The sequence below is a fragment of the Phodopus roborovskii genome, unplaced genomic scaffold (genome assembly GCF_943737965.1).
Source record: "Phodopus roborovskii unplaced genomic scaffold, PHOROB, whole genome shotgun sequence".
Taxonomy (NCBI): domain Eukaryota; kingdom Metazoa; phylum Chordata; class Mammalia; order Rodentia; family Cricetidae; genus Phodopus; species Phodopus roborovskii.
The window spans coordinates 15,402,415-15,426,514 of NW_026126407.1; the positions used below are offsets into that span (position 1 = coordinate 15,402,415).

Here is a 24,100-nt window from a genome sequence, read left to right on the forward strand (position 1 = left end):
CCAGCAAGGACCCCCCTTCCCCACCTACTATAGGAGAATTTTACTATTACTTTAGTGATTTTATTCTTGTCACTTGAAGTTAGCAAGTTTAGAAAATTCTGCTTTCTAATAAATACATTTTAATATATTCTGAATTTGTAGATTGAAAACATTAAAACAATTGAAACAGCCTTAAAACTTTTGGAAATATGGGAAAAATAAAGACTAACAATATAAGATAATTTAAACTTTGAGTGTAATTCAGTGCATCTGAAAGAACTCAGTATTTACAGCAAGCCCTCTGCTGTCTTTGTTTCTGTGGTGGGGTAAAATGTGGTTTGAATTGTTCATTAGTTTTATTCACAATGTAATATAAAGATGAAATGTCATGTTCTGACTTGGTTTGTTTGATTTACAGCAAATGAACTGCAATTTATCTCTTTTACTTTAGGCTTTCAGATAAACTTCTGTGAAAAGGCACAAAGTAAGCTAAAATTTTGATATTCTGTTACTTATTTTTTTATTTTTCATATCCATCTTGGTATTGGGAATGTTTCCACTATTGTTTCAACTAACAGACCATGGTGATTTCACATTGAAAGAGCTTCCATTTTTCATTCTGTTCCTTCCCATTCTTTGTTTTATTCTTGACTATAAATTGTTCTTATTTTTACTTGAAATTCAGATAGGAAAAAAGGTCTGTATAGAGATTCAGATGCATGTGGGCTTAGAAAAAGAAGTATTCAGACTTAACTGTAATTTAAACCACAAATTGCAAGTTCACATTTAAGATTGTGGTGCTGAAAGCCCTTAACTGAATATAAAGACTATGCTTTTATTTAAAAGTATTTAATGTTCTTACTTTTTTTCCCCTTTAAAACACATCTTATTGCAGCCATGTCCATCTGTCTGCATCCCTCCCTCTGCAAAGAGCTCCATGGATAGGTTAACAGTATTGTGGAGCTCTTCATAGACTTCTTCAGAGACCCATGAGCTGGACTTAGCACAGCCATAACTCTTTGACAATGTAAGTGCTAGTCTCTAGATTTGCGTCCCAGTACCAGATTAAAACAAAACAAAACAAACAAAAAACAAATAAAATGTTTGGGTTTATAGAATATAGAATAGATTTTGTTTAAAATAACAAACTATAAAGCTAAGTCAAAATAGATTTTGAACTTTTGAACTTTAAACAGATTATAAAATGCAGTTTTTAAAAAAGGCTCATCTCAAGGAGACTAGTCTAGTTTACATGAAGACATTCCAAAATGAAGTAGTTTTATCTTCTGATTCTTCATGTCTGGGGAAGAATGATAACCACTTGATGTATATCATTCTTAGTTTGTAGGGAGAGTTTAACTGGAGAAAAAGAAAAAGCAGTTCTGTTATATAAAGCTTTTATTTTACTTTTTTTTTTTTTTTTTTGGATGGGTCAGGGTCAGAAAGTTTAATTTTTATTGGCTGGACATGGTGGTTTTCTTTGTAATGCATTGAACAGAAATTTATTTCTTGAATGGGTTACCTGTGATGTGAGTATGTGTATATGGTAGAGTTGAGGCAACAAACAATACACTTGGATAAAAGTTTTTTAGTAGGCACACTATTATCTTCCTCTTTTAAGCACTGTACCGAAAGTGTATAGGAATTTCTGCCCATAGCAAATCTACAATTATGTAGGTATGAAGTTGTCGTTTCTATTCCATGCTATCCTAATTTTTAATACACTCATGGTAAATTTTAGCTTTCATTTACATTTTAACATAATATTTGCTTAATATTTAGCAGTTTTATTATATACTCCAAGGCTGATCTATTTAGAATTTATTATTTTCACTGTAGTCTCTTTGCCTTTAGTTCTGCTGTGTATGTAAAACAAGAGGCACATGGTTGTGCTAACTCTAAAATGTGTGCAGTGCTGCAAACAGCTCTGAAGATAGGTTAGCAGTACTGTGGGGCTCTGAGTGGCTCTGCCCTTTCCTGTTGCTGCAGCTCTGCGTGCTATGTCATTCATGGGTGACTCTAATGAGGAGCCCCAGAACCTATAGGAGATTAATTGTAAGGGAGGGACATATGCAGGCACACTTTTGAACTCATTTTTTCATGCTGCTTGTCATTGTTCCTGTTTTCTCCTGACTTTCCTCAACACTCCCTTTGTCTTTCCCATTTCTCTTTATTTTCTGCCTTTGAGATTCAATATCATTATATTCCCTTTTTCATGAGGTACCCATTGATATTAAGAATGGAACAGTGAGTGAGGTTCCTGTGCAGAAATGAATAAAAAGAGGTACCTGTCCTTAGCAGGCTCACTAATTATCAATATCTAACTACTGATGCTACATGCAGACAACTGAGAAACTGAAGCCAGGTTGAGAATGGTTGCAGGAGCGGATGTGTCCAGGACACCTGTATTTCTGCTGATTTCAGGAGAGAGCAAGCCTAAGAACACAGTGTGTCTTATGTTCACGCCTTTCTTCCTTTTTCCTTTTCTTGAGATGGGAGTCTGACTTTGTCGCTGAGATTGGCTTTGAGCTTGGTGCTCATATGGTCTTCCTGCCTCACTGAGCAGTTGGAACTGTATGTACATTCCACCATGCCCGTTTCAGTTTCTGCTTTCCTAATGAGAACTGTAGGCTTGGGGACCCTGCTATGGGCCTAACCTACTTCAGAGTTGAGCAGAGCTGTCTCTGTTGACTTATCTTAGAGAACTCCAGACAGGAAGTGCACATAATCAGGGAGAGGAGAAACTGGAGAGTTAGTAGGGATGGCCAGCCTTTAGCCAAGAGCATTGGTTTTTGTGCACATCACTGCTTATGTTTTAGGATAAGGATAAGCTTATATGTTAACACTTTTCTAATGTTTTAATGAATTTAAAACTTTAAAGTGCAATTTGTAATGTCTGTGGCAGTTTTCTAGTTTGCAAATGTTAAGTTTGTTAATCACCATTTCTTTAAAAATTAAGAATTTGAAATTGTCATTTGAGTAGTTGTTATCTCTTGGCTGATGCTTTGCCAAAAATGCCAAAAGAGTTTCAGAATTAAGGAAATCTATTTAATTCATTAACACTAAGTATATGTCTTATAGTAGTTGTAGGAGAGAATGTAGCAAAGAACAGAAAATTAGGCATTTTAAAGGTGCAGTTGAAGCAGCAATACCCAATTCCCCACCACAATCCAGATTGTTCTAAAATAATCATGACTAATGGAAGCTCTGAGAGATTAATGTTCCCATTGCTTGACATGCACAGTTTTTGTTCTTTATGTTTCTCCATTGCTATTCCAATCAGATATTGTGATTGACTGTTTTAAGTTATTGGAAAGTTATTGGAAATGTTTATATGCATACTTATATGCACAGATAGTTTGAGATTCCAGTTTTAATTTGTGGTCCAGATTTTAGTAGAAACTGAATACTCACTTTGTATCTCATTTTTTTTTTTTTTTATTTTTTAAATAAATTAGTCTGTGCATGACTGATTTTTGATTTTAGAAGTATTTAAGATAATATATTTTAGATAATACAAATAAGTAATTTATTTATGATAACTATGTTTCTTTTAACACTCCTGAATCATTGAATTTTTCTGAATGTAAAATTCTTGAGGAAGAAATAAATGCCTTTTCATTTGTCAGAGTTCTAGATGTACAGTTTCTGCATTCCCAAGATTAAATTTCAGTTAGAGCCTATTGGTTACCCATGTTAAGTAATTATCTTGTTCATGTAAATATGCTTATGTAGCTTATGAATGCATCTTTTGTTTTTAGTAGATGAACTTCACAGTATGATTTGCTTACTTTATAAAAACCAGTCTCTAGGAGTGAAGGTAAAGGATTACTTAGAAACATGTTCTGAGAACTTTTTTTTTTTGCCTGAGGTCTGCCAACCACTTGACTTTGGGGTGGATAGGGGACAAGGACAATGTCTATTATAGATACTTGGACATAGGGTTTCCTCAGAAAATATCTGAAATCCTGTGCTAATCAAATTGAGAGTTTTTAGGAGGCTGTCCAATAATTTAGTTTTTATTTCACTGTATTTGTCAGCCCATAGCAGAAGACTTCTTGATCTCTGAAGAAAATTTGGTTTCTGTAGCTTTGTCTTTTACACTTTTAGTGGCTTTAAAAGCTTCTTGTGTCTTTTAAAAATGTTTTGCTTGGGAATGTTTGCATAGCAGTAGAATATTGCCCCCACTCCCCTTCCTGTGTCTCCACCATAACCTAGGCTTACTTAGGACTCATTTTGTAGCTCAGGTTGGGATTACAAACCTCTTCTGCGATTCTTAGTTTACAGCAGATTTATTCTGCAGAAAGTGTGTGCTCCAGAGGTAAGCATTGTCCCATGGCATTAGGTGAATTAGACTACATAGCAGTTATTTTTGGTGATGCTACACATTGATAGATTGCAGAAAGGTTTATGTTTATGTGTGGAAGAGAGGCTTTCTCATGGCTGATTCTTCTTGCTATTTTTTTTTTTTTTAATATTTTCTGAGCCAGCTGTAGCTTACTATTGTAGCCTAGGCTGGCTTGAACTCTGAAGTTATGATCTTCCTGCCTCAGCTTCGGAATGCTAGGATTACAAGCATGTATCTTCATACCCTTAATTGTGAAGCCTCTCTTTTACAGTAATTATCTCTTATTGTTTTAAATTGGTGGCAATAGTAAAACTGGAGGAAGGATGTTTCCTGAATCTTTTCAGAAGTTTGTGTTAGACATTCATAGTTTGCTGAGCTGATAGGAGTGTTTGTAAAAGGTGGTGTTTTGGCTTTATTGATGGGATAAAGAGAACCAGGGTAAAGAAGTTGTGGATCGAGGGTCAATTCTTCATGTTTTAAATACTTAGAAATTCATTTCTTAAAAAATATTTATTTGTTTTTATTTATCTGTATATACCACTGTGTGTAATACACATATTCAGGATCCTCTAAGCCAGAAGAGGGTGTTGGAGCTCTTGGAACTGGGGTTACAGGTGACTGTGAGCTGCCTGATAAAGGTAGGCACTGGGAACTGAAGATGGTTCTACATAAGAGCATTAAGTCTTCCTCATTGCTGAGTCATCTTCCCAGCCCTGGCTGATTACATTTCTAAATTTTTGTTGTTGTTGTTGTTGTTGTTTTGTAGTAACTGCAACCAATGACTAAAATTTTGTCATTTAAAAGTTACTGACCTCAGCTGAGTTTTTTTAAGGAAACAAATGAACACATTGGCTTTTGGGTATCAGTACCATTTATTTAGCTTGATACAGATGATGAAGTAGTTTTGTTTTGTTTTTCCAAGACAGGGTTTCTTTGTATAGCTTTGTTGACCATGCTGAACTCACAGAGATTTGCTTGCCTCTGCTTCCTGAGTGCCAGGATTAAAGGCATAAACCACCACTGCCCAGGGATTAAAGGCATACACCACCACTGCCCAGCTCAACAAAAGCGATTTTTTGTAGAGCTGGCCCATAAGCTATAGAGGCTGATGCCCAGTATATTCATCACTTTCTCTGAGGACCATGATAAAATGCCTGTATACACCCTTCCTTGGAACAACACCACTTCTATGCTGAAGCCCCAGAAATATATCTATGGTGTATGGGCAGAGCCATGTCCATTTGTTCCCTTTTAACATACCATCCCAAGAGATGTTCCTAATTATTTTCCACCTTGGAAGTTGTTAGAACACAAATTCTCCCTAACATTTACTTTTGTTACTAGAAGGAAGATTTCTAATGGTCCTTATGTTTAAGCCTGTGCTATTTTTGAAGAAGGAAAGCATGTAAGTGGGATCCTCTCACATTACCGAGTTTTTCCTTTATGTGCCAGTTGCTATTACAGACAGTAAAGAGATGTTTGACAGAACATGTGTGGCTGAATGGATGAGAGTAGATGTGGTGTGGAAAGACTAGTCTCAGCTGCATTACCGTTCAAATCTTTTCAGGGTTGCTTACAAAGTTAGGGTGGTGGTTTTCAAATAAGATGTGGTAAATGCTTGAATTCTCACTTCTTGGTTTTCTTTGTGTTTCAAGTCCAGACAAAAATTTTCTAGGAGGTAGGCTGTGTCACCAGAAATTTGTGGCTGTCATCTTGGTATTGGTCTTCCTATCAGGTGGGACTACAAAGCAAATATTAACCTGAAGTGAGGACTAAGTGTGGACAAGCATTTCTCCCCTTTAGCTTGGCTCTTATAACAATATCTTGAATGACTGAGATCCATCTGTACCTGTGTCTCAGTGCTAGAGACTTTAAAGCTGAAATAAATCTAGAGTTCTCTTTGAAGAACCATGTCTCCTTAGAGAGTGGACATGTGTACACCGGCTGTGTGGTAGAAATTATAGGTGATTATTATGATGATTTGAGACAGGGTCTTACCACCCTGGCCTCTTCACTTAACCAAAGGTTCTGTCTCCTAATTAAAAAAAAAAAAAAAATCTAATTAGTGGTCATCATTAAGTAAAAAGACATTTTTCATGTACAAGACTGGCCTTCTGAATCAAAAGATTTGCTGTTTAAATTTTCTTATTTTATTTTTTCCCCAGATCCCAGCAGGCGCCATTCACTATTTAGCAGCAACACTGTTAGCCACTTCTTTTTTAACATTCCCATTAGCACGCTGATTCTGAAAGTGGAAAGGGTGCCCCCCCACTGTGTTCTAAAACTGATTTGATCTTTCGTTATTTTCCTTTTTGGGTCCTGAGGGTGTATGAGACAAAAAAGAAATATGTCAGTCAGGATCTGTCTGTGTACTGCATGCACAAGAAGCAGGTAGGGTGCCGGGTGTCTTCTTAGAGTACCATTTACTCCTGCTGTGCTTAATGTAGGCTAACCTTTTCAAAAACATAAATTCATAGAATAGTTCATGGGCAACAAATAGTGGTTAATTGTGTCCCCTAAGAAATGAAAATCGTATTTACATTTTGGTGTTTCTGAACTTGGAAAGTGTGATGGTTTGAATAAGAATGACCCCCATAGACTCAGGTTTTAATGCTTGGAGCAGCACTATTTGAGAAGGATTAAAACTTGTGGCCTTGCTGGAGTAGATCTTGTTGGAGGAAGTGTGTCAGTGGGGGCTTTGAGGTTTCAAAAGCCTCTAACCGGCCCAAGTCAGTCAGTCAGTCAGTCAGTCAGTCAGTCTGTCTACCTCCCTCTCCTTCTGATTTCAGGTCAGGATGTAGCTCTAACCTCCTGATGATGATAATGGACTAAACTTTGTACAGCAAGCAAACCTTCTTTTATAAGAGTTTGCTTGCTTTTTTAAAATAAGAGTTGCCTTGGCTATGGTGTCTCTCCACAGCAATAGAATAGTGACTGAGACAGGAGGTGTTCAGTAAGGGTCAGAAGGAGCTATTCCTTTTGTAGAAAGAGGTAGAACAGTGCTGTGATACTGTACTGACTTTGCATAGATGAGTTCACTCTTTTCCTACCTCTCTTGATTGCCTTGGTAATAACACAGTTAGGTTTAAATTAAAATTGGACTGTACTTTCTTTCCTTGAGCAAATGCGTGCATTCACTGTGAATTGTCTGTATCTTAAAGCTTACTTTATCCTAGTCTGTTTGCTAATGAAGTTTTTACAGAATTGGGAAGTCCAGAAGAGTTAATTACTTAAAGACTGATGGGAATCCCTATGGTAGTTGGGCAAATAAGGAAAGAGTATATATATCACATTCGTTTTTGACAAAGAATCTGAGTTTCTTATATGGTTAATAATAATATCCTAAGCAAACTTCCTAAAGAGGAAAACTCAGATCTGGTGGTTTTTGTGGCTTCTCAGCTTATGTGCTGCTGTGCATATTTTGCCTGCCTGTTGTATACAGGTGTCCTTAGTTCTGTTAAGGCTCAGTGGAGCTGCAGGCCAATGTGCTTCAGTCAGGAACATTCTTGTTTTCCTTCATTGCATTGAACAACATTTTTTATCTCATCATGACACATACAGTTTTATAATATTGACTGAAAAAAATACTGATAGAATAGTAAGAAATGTGGTTAAGGTGCTAAATGTTTTCTATGAGGAGTTTTGTGGAGCAGAGCTCAGTGATATAGTCCTCTCTTTTCATTATGCAAAGCCCTGGGCTTAATCCCCAATACCACAAAACATTTGAAAGACAAAAATATGGGAGAACTCTGACCTGGGAATAAGTGAAGGACTCAGAGAATGAACACCCTCTTTCTCCATCCCTGAACTTGAGCTGGAGCTGCTACCTTTTAGGTATCTACTTGGTACCATATAGGGTGATGATATAGTTGTGGAATTCCAACTCTTAGATTCCTGTAGAGCTTGTTTGTAGAACCATTCATACTTGGTGTTAGGTAACATGTCTTCATTCATTACATCAGTGATTACAATGTCATTAGATGTAACTGAGACACACTCCTGAGACTAAATAGGTATCATCTGTGAAAATGAGAAATGATAGGAGCATGAATGTTCAGGTTGTTTCAGCAGGTATATGAAAATGTGTGTATTTGTATTTTAAGGACTTGAAAAACCCAACTTGTTCTCTAAGCATCAGTATGACTGAGTTTAGAGAACTTTTTTCCTTTAGAAAGATCTGGAATAAGTGACAAGGAAATTGTAATTTAAAACAAACAATAAATGCTAATTATAGAAAATTATGTGTATGTATGTCCATGCATGGTCATGTATTTGCTTGTATGTGTGGAGGCTACAGGATGCAGACGTGTGTGTACATGTATGTGTATGCATCTATATACTAGTGGTCTAGTTAGCATGTGGAGGTCAGAGGAGTCTCTCCTTACAACATTTGATCCCTGGGAATTGAACTCAGTGCCTTTATTTTATCTTGTTGGCTGTAGTCATTTTTTCAAATGGAATTTTTTCTTGACAGTAATGGGCATGGAGCGTGGACCCTCATGCCCCGACTCAGGAAAGGTGCCCCTCCCCCCAAATCACTCACGAGAAGCGGTCTTGATGTAAAAGCATGAGGTCTTTTATATTCCAAGTGCACTGGGGTCCACAGTCAAGTGCCATGCAGAGGCAGAGAGCTAAGGACTACGAGGGCGGAAGTAAGATAGCTTTTATAGGATTACAACAAAGCCCGAACATCTTAAACCAATCACCTCATAGCATCCAGAGCCCGTGCGGTGCAGACCAATCAATTTAAACCATCCAAGCCTGCACTTTATAGACCAATCAGTTTCCTATAGCCCCAGAGGTTTGTATTCCCGCGGGTCCTGGGTGGGGTGAAAAAGCTCACGAACTTACAGGTCCTGCCGTAAACCGCAAAGAATGTGACTTTTTGCCTATTTATTGGCTGAGGATATGGTCTGGAATTTAAGGTTTAAACTTCTAGCTTCCTGGGGGTCATTGGAGAGTTGGGCTGTATTTTTCCATTCTTACAGTTGGCTGTAGTCATTTTTTCAAATGGAGTTTTTCTTGACAGTAATGTAATAAATAGTTAGTTATGGATGTGCCACAGTTTTTATAAGTAATGTAGCATAAGTCATCAATGCTTTGAGCATTGTCTTTGTATACTTTTTAATATCCTTCACATAATTTGTAGAAATGGAATTATCAGTTAGTTAAAGATACTTTTAAATGTTTGCTACATGCTGCCTTTTGGAACTTGGATCAGTTTATAGTCATAGTGACAGTGTGTTGAAGGTTAATGTATCTGACATAACAAGTGCTAAGACAAGTAAGAAGAAAATGAATTTTTGCTCTCCAGGCAGATGACATGCTTGTGGTCAGAAAAGTACTCATTCCTCAGATAGTGGCAGATTGATTGGGCATTTGAAGAGCATGTCTACCACTGCATTATTTTGCTAATATTGACACTAGGATCTCTTTATTTATGATGGGAATAATGTTTTAATTTTCTTATTGCTATGACCAGAAAGAAACAGAAGTAAGGGAGGAAAAAATTCATTTTGACTCGTGGTTTCAGATGGTTTAGTCTGTGATAACTTGACCCCTTGCATTTGGGATGGCAAGTACTTCATCATGACAGTCTGTGTGAGGATGTTGGATCCCTCAGAAGTGTAGTTACAGATAGTTGTGAGCTGCCATATGGGTGCTGGGAATTGAACCCAAGTCCTCTGCAAGAGCAGCCCATACTCTTAACTCCTGAGCCATCTCTCCAGCCTTCCATAGCCTTTTTATAACACAAGTTCTTTTCTGGTAGTGAAACATTACTTCAGGCTCTCTCTCTCTCAAAAAATACATAGTAGTGTTATGTGTGTTTGTATTTTTAGTAATTACAAATAACTGAGTATATAGTTTAGTGTTAGAGTGGGTGCTTAGTGTGCAGGAAGCCTCAGGTTCCACCTTCAATACCAACCTATCAACAGGAAATACCTGCATGCATAGCAACAGTGTTTGATACCCTGGATCTTTTGGGGCACTTGAGAAAGGGAGGAGTCAGCATTGATGGGTGAGGGAAGAGGATGCTCTGAAGGAAAAGCTATGGCTGTTTGGAAGGATCATCTCCGGTCTGAAAGGCCATCCTTTCCTCCCTTGCCTTAGTCTCACCTGCCTGGGTTCTTCCTTTTCATCCTCAGAACTGTTTAGTTTCATATTCATCATCAGCTAATCATATGCAGGGTTAGGGTGTCTGCATGAGAGCTGGCAGGATAGTCTTTTTGTAGTCGAGATGTTTGTATCTGGAGGGACTGGAGACTTACAGTTCTTTCATAATATATATATATATATATATATATATATATATATATATATGGTTGGCATATATACTTATTTGCAAGATTGAGTTTAGAACATGTTTAAATCTAACTTATGTAAGTCATATTGTGTTAAATTATGTAATTTGTTTTTGAAGTCAATTGCCTTTAAAGCCCCTCTCTTCCAATTTGATTTTTGTTAAAATACATTGCTGAAAGAAAATTCCTCTTTTCTGTGTGCTTTAAACATCATTAAGACCATAGTTCAATTGAGTATTCGTTGTAGCAACATGCTTCCGTATTCCCAGAGTTTGCCTGTTACTGGCCCCTCACCCACAAATTGAGAAAATTGTTTAGTGTTTTGCTTTCATAACAATTCTTTGTTCTATCTTTGACTCATGTTTAGTCTGCATCTTTTGTCAGTTTTTCTTCATGAAGAGATGTCATACATGATTTGTGTTAGTTATTTTTAAAAAGATTTATTTATTTATTTATTATACAGTGCTCTGCCTGCATGTGTGCCTGCAGAACTAGATCTCATTACAGATGGTTGTGAGCCACCATGTGGTTGCTGGGGATTGAACTCAGGACCTCTGGAAGAGTAGCCAGTGCTCTTAACCTCAGAGCCATCACTTCATCCCTACTGATGAGTGAGGGAAGAGGAAGAGTTGTTTTTAAGCAAAGCATGTGACAAATGATATTCAGCTTTTGACTTGGTGACTTTGTTGGGTTTCAGCTCACTAAGATACGTGCTTGCTCATCTTTAGTCTTCTTGCTATCCCTGCTATATAATGTAATATTCATAGGTTCCAGGGGTTAGAACTTGAACTCTTTGGGAGTCACCATTCGGCCCACTGCACTCTGGTCCTAAGTTAGTTATATATAGCTTATGTGCAAAATACATTTATATTACTTCAACCATCCGCAGAGTTTTTTCACATCACAGCATCAACACAGACAATCATCAGAATCACTTCAGTCAGTTAGTGTTGAGACTCAGTGTGTTGTCCATCCTGGCTCAGTAATTTGTATTTGTGGATCTAGACTCCACAGTTCAGTGGTGAGAGGGTGGTGTGAGCAACAATCGCATTCACAGAAGACCAAGTAGAAGGAACAGTTTAGAATCAAAACAGTGAGTCCCATCAAGGCAAATCCCTTGCCTTTGAGAATCACAAGGACAGATTTTCAAGAAGAAAGGAACATTTCATTAAAAAATGGGTTTATATGGCTGAATTCTGTCAGTTTGCTTTTAAAAAGCTATTTGCTGTTCATGATTCTTTCGCCCAGTCACTCTGATCAGTATGTTCTTTTAGCCAAGCTTGTACTTAACACAAATCCTCTAGACTGGGCCACTTTAACAAATAAAACATCTTGAATGTTTCTGGTGTTAGCATTTCACACAGTTCTTCTTGTTGATATTAATGTTCTTTGTCAAATTCGTTTTGTTTTGCTTGAGAAGGAGACTCACAGTATAGCCGTGGCAACCTGGAATCTGCTTGTGTTGACCAGCTGGGCCTCACACCTGCGGTAATTCTCCTGCCATGGCTTCCTGTGTGCTGGCATGAACCACCATACTCAACACGTTTGCTTCTTGTTTTGCTTTTAAATGTTAAAGATCACATTGCTGTGCCACATGTGGTGGTGACACCTGTAATCCCAGCACATGAAAGGCAGAAGCAGGAGATGAGTTGTTAGTTTGAGGCTAGCCTGGTGTATATTAGCAGGCTCTGTTTGGCTGGGTTACTCTGTCATTGTCTCCCTCCTTATCCCACAAATCCAAAGAAGCAGTTAAAATGATTTTATTTAATTTTTTATTTTATTGAGAATATTTTTTTCGATGAAATATTTCTTGATTGTGGTTTCTCTTCTCCCTACTCCTTGCAGTTTCTCTCCATCTCCCCTCCCATCCAGATCCACTGCCTTTGTGTCTCTCCTTAGAAAACAAACAGGTGTCTAAGGAATAATAATACAATACTATACAATACAATGATAATACAAAAACAAACAAATTAGGCTATGACAAAACAAACAAGAAAAAGAGCCAAAGAAACAGTACAAGAAACACATATAGGTGCAGAGACACAAATGTTGATGAACTCTTAAAAACCCCGAACTAGAAACTCTAATATATACACAAAGGACCTGTAAAATTAGAAAAAAAAAATACCCCCAAAAAACAAAAAAGAAATAGAACCCTCCCTGATATAACACTATGAGACAACCTCCAAAGATGCCTTTGAGTTCATTTTGTGTTAGCCATCTACTGCTGGGCATGGGGCCTACCCATAAGAGTAGTTTCCCCAGTGAGACTCCATCTGAGAAAACTAACTTTTCATTTGCAAGTAGTTATCAATTGGAATTAATCTCTCCTTGCAGCTCTAGGACCCCATCTGGTGTAGACCCCTGCAGGCCCTGTGAATATTGTCACAGTCTCTGTGAGTTCATATGTGTGCCAGCCCTGTTGTGATGAGAAGGCCTTGATTCCTTGGTGTCCTTGGCTCTTACACTCTTTCTGTCCCCTCTTCCACAGAGTCCCCTGAGCCTCGAGAGAAGGAACTTGATGGAGACCTCCCTTTTAGGGCTCAGTGTTCCAAGGTCTCTCATTCTCTGCATATTGTCTGGCTGAAGGTCTCTGCGTTTGTTCTGATCTGTTGCAGAAGGACGCTTATCAGATGATTGCTGACCCAGGCAGAGATCTGAGTATATCAGAATGTCATTAGGAGTCATTTTATTGCTGTATTCCTTTAGAAGAACAGTGGTATTTTGTCTCCTGGGTTCCTGGTCTATCTAGTCTCAGGTTCTTGGCTACCCAAGTAGTGTTGGGTATGGGTTCTAGCTCATGGAGTGGGCCTTAACTAAAAGCGGGTATTGGTTGGTTACTCCCACCAGCTTTGTGCTGCTATTGCACCAGCATCTGTTGCAGGCATGGCACTCTTGTGGATTGTGGGGTTTGTAGCTGGGTTGGTATTTACCTTTCTCCTTGGGCAGCATGAAGAATACCTTCCAGTACCACGAATAGGGATGAAGGCTCTCGGTAAATGCCAGCTTGACTTCTCTGAGTTTAATGAGTTGTGTAGGTGTTGTCTTCATCCATAGAGTCTGTCAGTTTGTGGAGAGCGACAAACAGCATTGACAATAGTCTGGGTTGTTTGAGGGTTCCCATGGGGATCCCTTTGTCCAAGAACTTGATTTGTTGAGACCCTCCCTCAGTAATGGAAGCTTTGTTTTGGCTTTGAGAGGTGTTCAGTTGGGGCTGTCTCTCCCCCATTATATAGTCATTTCATTTAGATTGCTTTCACACACATATATATTATAGGAAGCTTCTACTGTATTAGGTTTCCATGGCCCTCAGTTTTAATTCCTCCCCACATTCCCTTTTTTGTTCCCCTTTTTCTGTCTCCCTACCTATTTGATCTCCCAATCCAGTCTTCCCTCTTTCTCATCCATCCATAATTATCTATCCTGTTTATCCTAGGGAGATCTATTGCCATCCCAAGTCCCTTACTCTCTTCCTAGCCTCTGTGGTTGGATTGTAGCTTCCTTATCAATGACTTAACAGCTAACATCCACATATAAGTGAATACACATCATATTTGTCTTTTTGTCTTTCTGGGTCTTTTTGTCTTTCAGGTTTTTTTCCTGGTTTCATCCATTTACCTGCAAATTTTATGTTTTTTTTTTTTTTATGGCTGAGTAATATTCCATTGTGTAAATGTACCACATTTTCTTTTATCCATTTATCCTTCATCATACGTCTGGTTTCTTTCCAGTTTCTGGTTATTATGAATAGAGCAGCAATGTACATGATTGAACTAGTGTCTTTATAGGATTAAGCATCCTGTAAGTATATGCTTGAGGGTGGTATGGCTGGAAATTGAGATAAATTGAGTGCCATCTTTCTGAAGAACCACCAAACCGATTTCCGTAGTGACTGTACACTCCCTTCAGCAATGGGAGTTCCTTACTGTATATCCTTACTAGCATGAGTTGTCTTTTATTTTATTGACTTTGGCCATTCTCATTAATATAATGAAATCCCATAGTTTTGATTTGCATTTCTCTGATGACTAAGGATGTTGAACATTTTTTTTAAGTGCTCTCATCCATTTGAGTTTCTTCATTTGAGAATTCTGTTTAGATCTCTACTCCATTTTTAATGGAATTATGTTTTCTTGATGTTCAGTTTATTGTGTTCTTTATATATTTTGGATATTAGTCCTCTATCAGATGGTAAAATCTTTCCCTATTCTTTAGTCAGCTGCTTTATCCAAATGGTTTTTCCTAGTTTTGGTTTTAATTTTAAAAGTTTTAAACTAGGTGTGATAATGCATGCCTATAATCCTAATACACTCAGGAGGTGGAGACAGGGAAAATTAACACATCAAACTCATTATTCAGCTACATGGTGATTTTGAGGCCAGGTGGGCTATGAGAAACCTTGTATCAAAACTAAACAACAAAAAATGTTTTGTTCCTCAACCGCCTAGTAATATATACTTTTGAAATTAAATATGATGTTTTTGTTCACAGAGCATCTTTTCATGTAGTTTGAATCTTCCTAGTTGAATCAGATGAAAGTGGTTTGAAAGTAAAATTTTGATACCTGGAAAACTCCTGTAGTGTCCTCATTTCTGAAGCAGCTATGCCCAGTGTCTTCCTTATCTTCTGGAAAGGTCCATCCCTCTGCTCTTAGGACTGCCCAAGAGCTGTATTCTCTCAGCCTGTTACCGGTTGCTCCACTCCCCAAGCACATCTGGTGCGGTCTTGTAAACCTTTAGCATGTACAGGTGGGAAAATTGATTGTAGAGATCAACTGAGTAGCTAGACATCTGTATAAAACACTTTGGAAACAGGAAGGCTGGAGAAAGTATCCCTACAATAAACATTAAACTAGAATGAGTGAAAACTTGCATCTGTTATAGAATATATGTAGAATCCCTAAAGTGATTCTTTGTGTTTTATTGGCCCAGACAGAAATATGGCTAGCAAGGAAAAGCACATTGAAGCAGTACCATGGCCTGAGTAAAATTTTGAGATAAAGCATGTGACTATGCTTAGGGAAATAGATTGTAACAGAAAGCAACAAATCGTTATTTTGGGGGTAATTAGAGTGATAAGTGATTACACTTTTTTTTTTTTAAATGCTATGTATTACACATTTGTTTAACATTTCAAAAACCTGTTTTCTCTGAATTTTCTGCCTTTTTATAATGGACAATGTTAAAAAATTGAATACTTCCCTGCTTTTAAGCCCAAAGAAATTGCTTCAAGGACGTAATTATTGAGGCTGGTACTTTCCCTGGCAAGTATTAGGCTTCTGGACTCTCAATTGGAAGCACCAAGCATCGTCTGATGCCCTGCAGCACAGAGTGATTTATGGGAGTGGGCATATGATAACTTTTGTTTACTTTCTTTTCAAAGGGAGATACTTGTTGCTTTTAAAATATTGTTCTATATTGACTGATTTATTAAAGCAAGTTTCTCTGCCTTTCACTGAATTTCTCATGCCTTCAAAGAAATACCTGCTTTTATAATACTTGAATGTTTAAAAATTATTAAATTTAATCCACAAAAATTGCATGTATTTATGGTTAGTATTTGAAACTTTACTTTATGTTTGTTATTTCTCAGGTAAACGCAAAGCACTGAAGTTGAATTTTGCCAATCCACCTGTCAAATCAACTGCACGGTTTACTCTCCATCCTAACACTACAGGAGTCCAGAACCCACACATGTGAGTATTCTCAGGGACTAAGGGCAGAACTTTCCCTCTGCTGCACTTTATGCAAAGCAAGAGGCTGCTGTTTCTGGTTGTTTTTTTTTTTTTTAACAATAATTTGAATGTTACTCTTTGAATTTAAATAGAAAGTTAAAGTTACCGATTCTGTATTCTTAAGTTGATGAACACAGTTTCCTTTTTTAAAAGTTTACTTTGGAAAATACTGTCAAAGACACAGGTTCACTTATCCCTCTCTAAATATCTCTTAATAAACTTGGGGCTTTCAGTTACAGTGCAGGTTGTATCTAGGCAAGCAGCTATATCAGTCCTCACTATTCACTTAGTGAAAACATTGATTCTTGTTTCTAGAATGCTGATGTGATAAATCAAAGTTGGGTTAAGTTAGTATATAGATTTTGGTGTTATCTTTTATTAGTTAATATTTTAAAAAGATAGAAATGATAGTGTATCTTACTGAAAATACTGGGAACATGTTAGTTGATTTTTAACTAATAACATCAGAAATAATAATTTACCAAAACCTTCAATCTAAGTGATATGGTGTATTAAATACTGTATTAAATAGCATGACAGCCAGAGGATTTACATTAATTCATTTGCATTTTCATCTAGTCCTAGTATTGAGACACAGACAGGTGGTGAAAGTTATAGTTAAAAAGCTGGCAATGGAGTACTTTATGTTTAAAAAATAGTTTATTAATGTCTGGATTCAGGCTTTATTGGACTTCAGATGTATCTAGTCTTCTCAGAGAGGTACAGTTATTGGTTCGCTTATGAAGTTAGACACACCTTGTGTTTGCAAACAGTAACAAGTGGGTGCAGTGTGCTTTAGCAAGGGTGACTAAAATACTTTATTTTTGCAATAGTAATGTCTACAAGTGAGGACTCTATATGTATTAAGGGTTTCACCAGTAACCTTAGAATGAAGGATAGCTTATCTTTCTGGGAAAGCTATGTACTCATGGTTAAGTTTCTCTTAAGAACTTAGTTGAGTCCTAGTCTTTTTCTTTGGAAACATCAAGCAGGGCTTATATTAAGTAAGGAAACCCAGTACCTAACCAGTCAAAGCTCCAGCACCAAGCAATGTTCCTTTCACACTTTCTACTGTTTAGTGAAAACAAGTCCAAAGTGCACCCCCCAAACATAGTTTACTTTATTGCTGTGGTTACCAGTTAGTCACATGCTTGCAGTATAAGCTACCTCCAGTCTCCTTTTCCTTTCCCCTTCCCATTTTAGTCCTTGGAGGATAAAGAAATCATCTCACTAGGAAGTACCAGGCTTTAATTAACATCAATTAAAACTATAAATATTTCTAGCATGTGAGAAATTAGTTATATAATAGAGACCTTTCTACATTTAACAGCTGTTTTTTGTTTTCTTTTGTTTTTTTTTTTCTTCTTTTTTTAGCTCCTAAAATGAAAATTGTCTGCTGACATAGGTGTTGAGAACTGAACCTGGGTCCTCTCTAAGAGCAGTATGTGCTCTCAACCACTGAGCCATCTTTCCAGTCCCGAAAAATTAAGTTGTATAAACCAAAGAGTGTAAAGGAAAATAGATTAAAGGAAAATGTATGACCCATTTCTATTTATTATTTCTGTCATATTTGCATTATGGCAGACACACTGTCTTCCTTACACCCCAGGACTATTTGCATCAGGCTTGTGCTAAAATCATATTCAGCATGTAAACTTGAAAAGAACTAGATACTCTATTGCTAAATTCTATGACTTTATCATTCTGAACAAAATTGTGTAAAGAATGCATAGGACAGCTGTTGTATAACACACTGCAGTTATTCAACAAGAAAAAAGAAGTTTAAAAGTTAACTTGGAAATGGGCCTAAGCGATGGCTCATCTGATAAGAGAAATCAGACTTCATTCCCACCATCCACATGGTGTTTAAAATCATCTGTAACTCCAGTTCCCTGGAATCTGATACCCTCTTCTCGCCTTTGTGATACTGGGTGCACAAGCATACATGCAGTTGAAATACCCCCCCACCCCCACCCTCCCATGTACACACACACACACACACACACACACACACACACACACACGCTTCCCCCAACCCCTGCACACTATATAGTTAGATTAACCTGAAAATAAATGAGTCCTGATATGTTTGGGGCTTAAGCACTGGGAGCTACAATTTAAATTCAGGACATTTTTTGAGTCCAAGGCCTCATTTACCTTTGCTTGACATATTAGAACAAAGATTCCATATTAGATTCCACATATTAGAACAAAGTGCTATGTTAATTATCAGGACCCTGAATTCTAAAACACTCTTCTTCATTGAAGCTTCTCTGAAAAGATAGATCACTTACTGTTGGGAAAAGTATAGAAACTTTGATCTTTTTTATAGGTTCACACTGACCTAACTGACAGCATCCCTCCGGCTTCAATTTTCTGAGTGCTAAGATTATAGATGTGGGGCAGTGTACCTGGCAAACTCTTGCCTTTAACCTTTTCTGTCCATATGAGCTTTAGGTGGAAACTAAGTGTGGCTTGTACTCAGCGTTATCTCTGGCTTGATTGTGGTGTGCATTCCAAGCCTGACTTAGAATACCAGTGTTCATTATGAGGGAGAGACTGGGAAAGGTGAAGAGTTTGGTGGGAGGGCAGGGAGAATGAGTTCTGTGGAAGTGCTTTCTTCACTTTGTGTACAGAGTCGACAGGCTGAAAGACAAGGAGATTTTTATGTGGGTGTAGGTGGGAAAGGGCTCTGTCTGCATTCTCCAAACAGCCTAGTCTTTCTTTGTCCCTTTCTCCCCCTTTAATAGGCAGAGAGTAGATTTTTTTTTGTGGAGGGAAGGTTTATATATGAGGCTGCTTGCTGCACTTTGGGATTCAAACTAGGCAAAAATGTAAGATTTAATCTATGTTACAGACCTTTACTGTGTTTCTTCCCTATAATTGTGCCTTTGGTACAGTCACTCCAGAGTAAACAGCCTTATGTCACTGCTGAAGCAAAGAGGGGTCATGTTTGCTTGACATCATTAAGGCTCTGTGACTTCTTATGTCCTGTGGGTTTAAATAGCTTCTGGGATTGACCCTATCTATCCTGCATCCTCACTGATGCGTCTTGTGTTTGATATTCTATAGTGAAAACCAACCAACATTCCTTCCTTCTTCTGTCTGTCTGTGTGCCTGTCTGTCTGCTCTCTTGAATCCTCTGTTGTAGGCAGTTCTTCATTTCAGTTTTTTTTTTTTTTCCTGCGTTGCTGATTCAGTTACTGCTTACTCTATTGCTTTGATCTTCCTAGTATTGTTACTATTTCTTCTTTTTCTTCTTCTTCTTCTTTTTTTTTTTTTTTGGTAACAAGTTTTGCTTTTATTTTAGTAGATATTATAGAAAGTAACTTTAAATTTCTGAATTTGGAAGCTATGGTAATTGGATGACAATGCTAGTTAGCTCTGTGACTTACTATATATACATAAGGTAATAAACAATATGTACAAAATTAACTAAGAGACTCTTGTAATAGTTCAAATAAAAAATGAAACAGGTCAGAATCTATAGACGAAACTTTACAGATCAGTTAGATTGAGAAGATTCTTAATTGATTAGGTCCAAATCAAGAAAACACCTTGTAACAAGTATGGTTTTTTCTGCCCGCCACCGCTAGTCATGTCCCGCCGCCACGCCACCAGCCCCAAATAACACACAGAGACTCTGTATTTGATACAATAATGATGGCCCGGTTACTTGTTTCTTATCGGCTAGCCCTGCCTTTAATTATTAACCCATTTCTGCTGATCTATGTATTTCTCTTACCGGGGAGCCAGCGGCATACTGTTTTCTTCAGACTCTCCATCTTGACTCCTCCTTACTACTTCCTATTTCCTCCTTGTCTCCTAGTCCCTCCTATCTTCCTTTCCTATTGGCCAACAGTGCTTTATTATTAACCAGTATGAGAAACGTATATACATAATGGCATCTCCCATCATCTCCTCTTTTCTGTTTAAATAAAAAGAAGGGTTTTAACCTTAACATAGCAAAATATATCACATAACAGTTATCAAATAAGAATCACAGTTAACAATATTTAGTCCATTAATATTTAGCAAGATTTGAAGAAAATATTTCATCATCTATTCTATCTTTGTGTGTCTAAAGTCTAAGTAACTTATCTTTAATCCTAACTAATGAAAACTATAACCATAACTATCTGTCTTCAACTCCTTCAAAGACCACAGAAGGATAATATATAAGCTCTAGAAATGACAGAGACAACTCATTGCCTGGCCACCTGAAGTTCTTCTGTAATCTTCCATCTTCAGCCCATAGGCCATAGTGTGTCAGGCAGACTCTTCAGCAACGTGGGAAACTTTAAACTGTCTTCTTGTATTGGCAGTTTGTCAGTCACTTTTGTCTGTGTCCTGCATACTGTCTCGCAGACTCTTCCATGAAGCAGGATCTCTGTAGCAATGTCCATCTTGAATCAGAAGTCACTTTCCTGTGGGTCCTGCATGTCCAGTTTATACAGCATAAAGTCAAACAGTCCAGACAAGAGCAGTATCTTGTCCAAATGGCTAGTCTTGCCATATTGGAAGCAAACTCCATAACACGTTTCTTCTATGTCCATCTTCCTTTCTGACCCAGGTGGCGTTGCCAGGGGCAGTTATGTCTCACTGTCAAGAAAAACCCTAAACCATTTTAAATGCCATATTCTGTAGGTCTTTGAAAGGTTTGAAGAATGCCTATCTATCTCAAATACATCTCTGTATATCTAGAAAACCTAACTAACTTAGCTATAAGTTTTGACTATTATAGGTAACTATGTAAAATCTGTACTAAATTATACGTTACATTTTTAAATGAGCTATATAAACACAATACATAAGCAAGAAGAGAAATATACATATCACAACATTGACCTTAAATTGTATCAATAAATGAAAATCCATTCCAAAACAAAGTATTCATATCTATACCATAATCCCCTTTTTACCTTTAAAAAGAATTGGCTGTGATCATTACCCATTTATAACCAAGTCCATTTAAATGAAAACAAACATAAACAATATTTGGGAATTTGGGCGTCGTTCTTTCCAAACTACTTCCTGCTGATAGGGGGCGCTGTCATGGGGATCCTAAGAAGTATCTTGGCTGTAGTCTTCGAGGATGCTTTGTCCAAGCTGTTTTGAATGTTGGATCGCCAGGAACTCTGTTTCAGGGGCCCTGGCTTGATCAAACCACATTAGTCGGAAAGAATCCACAGCTTTTCATTTTCTGTGGAAACAAAAATAGAAATCCTTTTCCCCAGTAACTTGTCCTTGAACTTAAATGTTGGAGTCAAAGCATTTTTAAAATATATAAATTGAATTAATCCAGCAGCATTTCCTTATCAGTTGTTGTTATTTTCTCAGCAGTCAAACAATGCAGAGACAACACAATAGCATACAGTAACCAGATTCTCTCTGAGCTTTTCATCTTTACGTGGCTTTATTATTACTCTGTTTATTTTAATTTTTTATTTTTTTTTATTTTTTGACATAGGGTTTCACTGTGTAACTCTTATCTGTCCTGGAATTTACTCTGCATACCAGGTTTACTTTGCAAATCACAGAGATCTGCTTGCTTCTGTCTCTTGAGTGCTGGGATTAAAGGCGTGTGCTACAACACCCAGTTCCTCTTTGTCTCTTTAAAACCATTTTTTTTTCATGTCTACGTATATTTTAAAACACATTGTAAACCTTTAGAGGTTTTTCTTAATATGAATCTGTCTTTACTGTAAATCTTTATCTTCGTCTGGCCACAAGACTTTTATCTGGTAAACAACAACATTGCTAAAATGAAAGTCATAGCTGTGTCAGCCGCGGTTTACCAAAGATGGTGGCGGGTAATTTACCGCCAGCACGGAAAGCTGTGCTCACTGCCCTAGTCAACGCTGCCATCCAGCCGCATGCTGCCGGCTTGGAGATGTGGTCACTGCCATTTTCATCTCTCATACACACCAATAAATTGTTAGCAGAGTTATTTAAAAGCTGTGCGTTTTTTTGCCGCTTATTCAAAGTAAGTAATCTTCCCTTAAAGGAGCCGCGCGAATATCTGCTTGTCTCTAGCAAAGCAGAGTTCAACTGAGAAAAATGCTGCTACCAAGAAACCTTGCTTATCTCTGTTCTTTTGTTTCTAAAATCCATTTTTAACCTTTTGTTAAATTTTAAGTGGAAGTTCTTACTAGCCACGTGGGCGCCATTTGTACACCTTACAACACCTTAAATACCTCTCTCTCTCTCTCTCTCACATGCACGCGCTCACACACACATACAAACACATACACACACACACACCATTCCTGAAAAAATTATATTAAAAATAGAAAATTAGAATGATTTTCACTTCTAAGACCCTCAGAATGAGGAGTCTCCCAGTTTCGGTCAGTACCCCCAAGAACTCAATGTCCAGTCCAATTGCTGCAACATGCAAGAGGCTTTAATGAACAGGAAACTAGGTTGCCAGACATGTTTTTAACATTATAGAATACTCAGAATCATCTTGTTAGAGGATTTTTTTTTCATTAAAAAACAACAACAACAACAAAAACAACCCCCCCCCAAAAAATCCAGACTAACAATGAGATCAATAGGACCATGCTTAGTCCCACAGGCAGTAACACATCCAATTGTTCTGAGGCTGTTTTCAGCCTCATGTTTGTGCTGTATCCATAATCTTCAGTTTTAAATTTATTTCTCTTATATTCAATGTGGATACAAGCAGTATTTTTATGTATACCATCAGTTCTCTTTGGATAAAGTCTTAACTACTTAATATAGGCTTTACTAAAAATAAATAGGAGGGGATGTATAAAATTAAGTGTTATGCTGTCATTTTAGATGTAAAAACACAGAAACACAACTTCAAAAATGTCACACCTACTAAGAAAAAAATACAAAACTATGCTTTCTAAAATATATTTAAGATTAAACTTTTTGGTTTATTAATAGTTTTACAAATATAGGATGTCCAGGTGCTTAGATGACTGTATTACAATGGTGAGCTATATATACACACATATAAAATACTGATATGTATATATGTATATGCATAAATACACACATACACATTCTTTCAAGGTTAAAACATCTTTCTTGACAGTTGAATCCAAATGAAATAGAATACTAATTGTGATGTTTTCTTTTTTGTTATAGGTATGTAACTTAAAGCCAAAGGGTTATACAATAGAAAGGATATTGAGGATAATTGAATAGTTAATATTAAATTCTAGACAACTCTTATTACATAAGTGTTTATCATCTTATGGAAAATCTTTTCTGAGCAAAGTATCGTCATAGAAAGGGAAGGAACTATAAAGAAACAGACTATTAATGATCAGTATTTTACAGATTTGAGACTGAGTCTCTTCTCTTTTTCCCAATACTGGTGACTGAGCTCAAAGGCCTTGTATAAGCTAGCAAGTTCTCTATCACCAAGCTACATTCCCAGACCTCTGAGAGTCAAGACACTAGTTTGTTCAAGTCATATGCCAGTGGCAGACCAGTACTGACACAGTCTAGCAGTTTTGACTGTATTTTTATTCTGTTCTTTTTATAAACAAATTTTACTGTTTTAGCTAAAATTAGGAAAACTATCAAGTAATAAAACCATTTCTGTTTCTTCAGCCTAATACCTCTTCTGTTTCCCCTATTATAATGGTCATTGTAAGATCAGGATGTTGTTTGTTCCATTAGGGCATTTTCATAGCTTAAGAACTTTACAGGTCAAAGTTTACTTTATGTATAATTTTGACTTAAGTGGGGGAAAGC

At 37.2% G+C, this 24,100-nt stretch overlaps 1 protein-coding gene across 2 annotated transcripts in view; it reads left to right on the forward strand.

The window, feature by feature from the left end:
* The window catches only part of Map2k4 (mitogen-activated protein kinase kinase 4), a 91,693-nt gene that overhangs the window by 12,145 nt on the left and 55,448 nt on the right, over positions 1-24,100 (forward strand). The window contains exons 2-3 of one of the 2 annotated variants that reach the window (XM_051180377.1): positions 431-463; positions 16,222-16,324. In XM_051180377.1, coding sequence (XP_051036334.1) covers positions 431-463; positions 16,222-16,324 — 136 coding nt within the window. The remainder of the gene's footprint in view (positions 1-430; positions 464-16,221; positions 16,325-24,100) is intronic. The other variant, XM_051180378.1, reaches the window with a different exon arrangement.